At 60.0% G+C, this 3,637-nt stretch overlaps 1 protein-coding gene across 3 annotated transcripts in view; it reads right to left on the bottom strand.

Moving 5' to 3' along the window:
* The window catches only part of NECTIN2 (nectin cell adhesion molecule 2), a 47,292-nt gene that overhangs the window by 13,444 nt on the left and 30,211 nt on the right, over positions 1–3,637 (bottom strand). For all 3 annotated transcript variants that reach the window (XM_045292505.1, XM_045292507.1, XM_045292506.1), the window contains exon 5: positions 2,972–3,120. In XM_045292505.1, coding sequence (XP_045148440.1) covers positions 2,972–3,120 — 149 coding nt within the window. The remainder of the gene's footprint in view (positions 1–2,971; positions 3,121–3,637) is intronic.

The raw sequence follows: 3,637 nt of genomic DNA on the forward strand, positions 1-3,637 counted from the left end.
TGTGTGTGTGTGTGTGTGTGTGTGTGTGTGTTGCACTCTTACTGTAAGAATCGCTAAGAGACCCGAGACTAGGCAGGGGCATGCTCTCCGTGGGCCTGAGTCACTGCATTAGCACTGGCTAGACCTGGGCTGCTGTGAGCATGTTCAGGGCGTGTCTCTTTCTTGGGGGCGTGAAACTCTAGGACTCGGCTGGGCTCTGTGTCCGGGCTCTGAGTCCCTGTCCCACCTACCACTGCCCCTTAGACTCTGACCCAGGGACCCAGCTAGGATTTCTGGGCTGCAAATCAGCTAGCCTCATCTTTTATCCCTCAGAGAGGCTGGTGGGTTTGAACCACTGGACCTTGCGGTTAGCAGGTAGATGAGGGTAGGGTGGGGTGGGGTGGGGGGGAGGTGCTATTAGGGCCTGAAGCCAAACTCACTACCATCAAGTAGATTCCAATCCAGAGTGACCCCCTTATAGCAATACTTCCCAAAGCCGGGTGATCAGGGCCCTTGGGATGGGGGGAGGGGGCTGTGAAAGCAGATGCCTCCACTTTATCCTGCATTTGTGGGCTACCAGTACAAAATGGAAATATGATAAATAAGAGTTTATCATTCCGAGGCTATACATTTGACAGGAGGAGCAGATGAGCCTCAGCTTTCTCTCTAAGAGCGGCTGGTGGGTTTGAACCAACGGCCTTGTGGCTTACAGTCCAGCGCTTACGGGACAGCACCACCAGGGTGTATACTGCAGGGGAAGCTTATTGCTGAAGGGGAGTGGTGGTGATTCTGTGGGAGAACCCTTGCCTTCCATGTGGGAGACCTGGGTTCCAGTCCCACCTGCAGCCACCACTCGCTCGCCTGTCCGTGGAGGATCGGGCGTTGCTGTGATGCCGCCCAGGCCATGGCGACCTAGGAAGAAAGGCCTGGAGATGGGTTTCCGAGAATCCCAGGCATCACGGCACAGCAGGCAGATCCACCATCGCTCATGGGGGTGGCACAGGGCTGGCAGCCTGGGCAGAAGTCACAGCCATATATTGCCACATGTGGCCTTTGAGGCTGGAGGGGGGGCAGGGACAGCCCTGGGGCCTCTCCCGAGGGTGCTACTCTGTCTGGTCGGGGTGACAGAGTTTTGGTGGGGTGGGTGACCCTGCAGTGGGCCATGTGGTGTCTGTATATCTGGCCATTGGGGGGGTAGGGGGGTGTTTCTGGCCAGGTGTGTGGCACCTCCCCTTTCCTGGCCAAGCCTTAGGAGCAGGCCTGTGTGTCTCTCACAATGGATGTTTTCACAGAAGGCCCGGCAAGCAGGAAATCACACCAAATATTTGCCTGGTGACGGTGTGTTGGCTGAGAAGCTAGTTCAGGGGTTTCTCAGGAGTTTCGGAGGGCGTGCACCTGGGAGCGGCTGGCGCTTTCCCAGAACCTGGGTGTCTAAACTCCCTGCACCTGGGCCAGCAACACCCATCCTCCAATGGGCGCTGGGCCACCAGCATGGCTGGCTAGTGGGCAGGAGCGGGGCTGGGGCTGTCTGCCTGGGCATCTGGGTCAGGGCGGTGGTTCTGAGCAGGCCCTGGTTTTCCTTGGGGTACACCTCAGCCTACACCCACCTGTCTAAGTGAGGGAGAGTGTACACACCATTCCTGGGGTGTGTGGGTGCGACCGATGAGGTATGTGGTGTGTATGTAGTACATATACGGGGTACGGCATGTATATAGTATGTATGTGGGGGTGTGAGTGGGGTGCATATGTAGCATGCGTGTACTTGGTGTGTATGTGTGAGGTATGCATGTATATGTGGACATGTGAGATACGCCTGTGGTGTAGAATGTGTATGCATGTGTGTATGTGCAATGTGCACGTAACGTGTGGAGTGTGCACATGTATCAAGCATGCATGTGGTATGCAGTGTGCATGTAGTTCATGTGCGGTCAGTGTGTAGCATGTGGCATATATTTGTGTGTAGGCTGGAGAAATGGTATGTGATGTACTCTTGTGTCTTGCTCCAATGCCGACTTATAGCCAACATATCAGATAGGGTGGAACCGCCCCTCTGAGACTAACTCTTTTATGAGGGCAGAAAGCCTCATCTTTGCCCCACAGAGCGCCCAGTGGTTTCGAACTGCCGACCTTGAGGTGTGTACCTCACTGCGCCACCAAGGCTCCTAACAAGGGACACTGTGTGCCAAGGGCAGCCCACACCCTTTGGACGGCAGCGGTGCCCTTCAGCCTCCTGGCCCACACCACCACCTTTCCGGGTCTCAGGCACCCTGGATAGCCTCAGGGGCGTGTCCTAGTGCCAATGGCTGATGTCCCTTCTGCGGAGCTCGGGGTGAAATCTCCCCAGGTGTCCGGATGCGGGCGCCACGTGTGAAGGGCCCTTCCTGCTCCACCAGATGTGGGGCCTTGGCTGGGCTTCCCGTCCGTTTCCGGCAGCCCACACCCGGGCCTACTTGGCTTCAACGGCCCCCGCCGTTCTTCCCGGCTACCTGGCCAGGTGCTCATGTGGATGCCTCCATCCAGACATCTAGACGGCTAGATGCTCTTGTCTGAGGGGCGGGGCGCCGGGAGAGGCGTGGCCTTCCCAAGCGCATGTCCGAGGGGCGGGGCGCCGGGAGAGGCGTGGCCTTCCCAAGCGCATGTCCGAGGGGCGGGGCGCCTGGAGGGGCGGGGCTTTCCCAAGGGCATGTCTGAGGGGCGGGGCGCCGTGCGCTGGAAGGGGCGTGCCTTTCCCAAGCCGATTTCCTCCGAAGACCCGCCTCTGGCCACGCCCTCCTTTCCCAGACTCCTCCCCCCAAGCCCCGTCTGGCGCCTGCGTGCCCCATGGCAGTCACCCCCTATTCCAGCCCGGGGCCAGAAGGGGGCGCCACCTGCCCTGTCTCTTTCAGCGAGCGGGTCCGCCCCTGCCCTGGCCTTGGCGGCGACCCCCACCCCAGGAAGCCGGGACAGTGGGGGGCGGACAGCTTCTCCACATGCTGCCCTGAGACCCGCTCACCTCGGACGAGGATGATCTGCTCGGCGCGGCCCGTGCCCACCGCGTTGGTGACCACGCAGACGAAGGTGGTGTTCAGCATTCTGTCCACCGAGTGGATGAGCAGCTGGGGGCCCCGGGTGAGCACGGAGGTGGGGAAGGTGCCCGACGTCCTGGGGGGCAGGGCGAGGGGGGGGCAGGTGAGGGAGAACAGGCCAGAGAGGGAGCACACACCTGGTCTCTGCTCACAGGTCCTCAGCAGCCAGGACCCCTGGACCCAAAACGTACAACCCCCCAACCCATCCATTGCCATCAAGTCAATTCCAGCTCAGAGCCCCCCGAAAACAGGGTAGAAGCCCTCCCAAGGCTTCTGAGGCTGCCACTGGCTTGATGGCAGTGAGCAGTAGTAGTCACCTGTTTGTCACCTTTCTCCTGCGGGACAGCCGGTGGTTTGAAATCACCAATGTGACACCAACTGTGCCCCCAAGGCAGAGCCTCAGAGACCCCCACACGGCCACTCTCTTGAACTGGGAAGACCCAGGAGGCCAGGCCACAGTCTGATCACTCTCCCTCAGACCCAGGAGTCCAGCCCCCAGTCCCCTCCTCCCTGAGACTCAGGAGTCTAGGCCCTCAGCCCCTCCTCCCTCAGACTCAGGAGTCCAGGCCCCCAGCCCCTTCTCCTTCATTCCC

The sequence above is a fragment of the Echinops telfairi genome, unplaced genomic scaffold, assembly GCF_000313985.2.
Source record: "Echinops telfairi isolate 266 unplaced genomic scaffold, ASM31398v2 ScPeMD7_655;HRSCAF=1070, whole genome shotgun sequence".
Taxonomy (NCBI): Eukaryota; Metazoa; Chordata; class Mammalia; order Afrosoricida; family Tenrecidae; genus Echinops; species Echinops telfairi.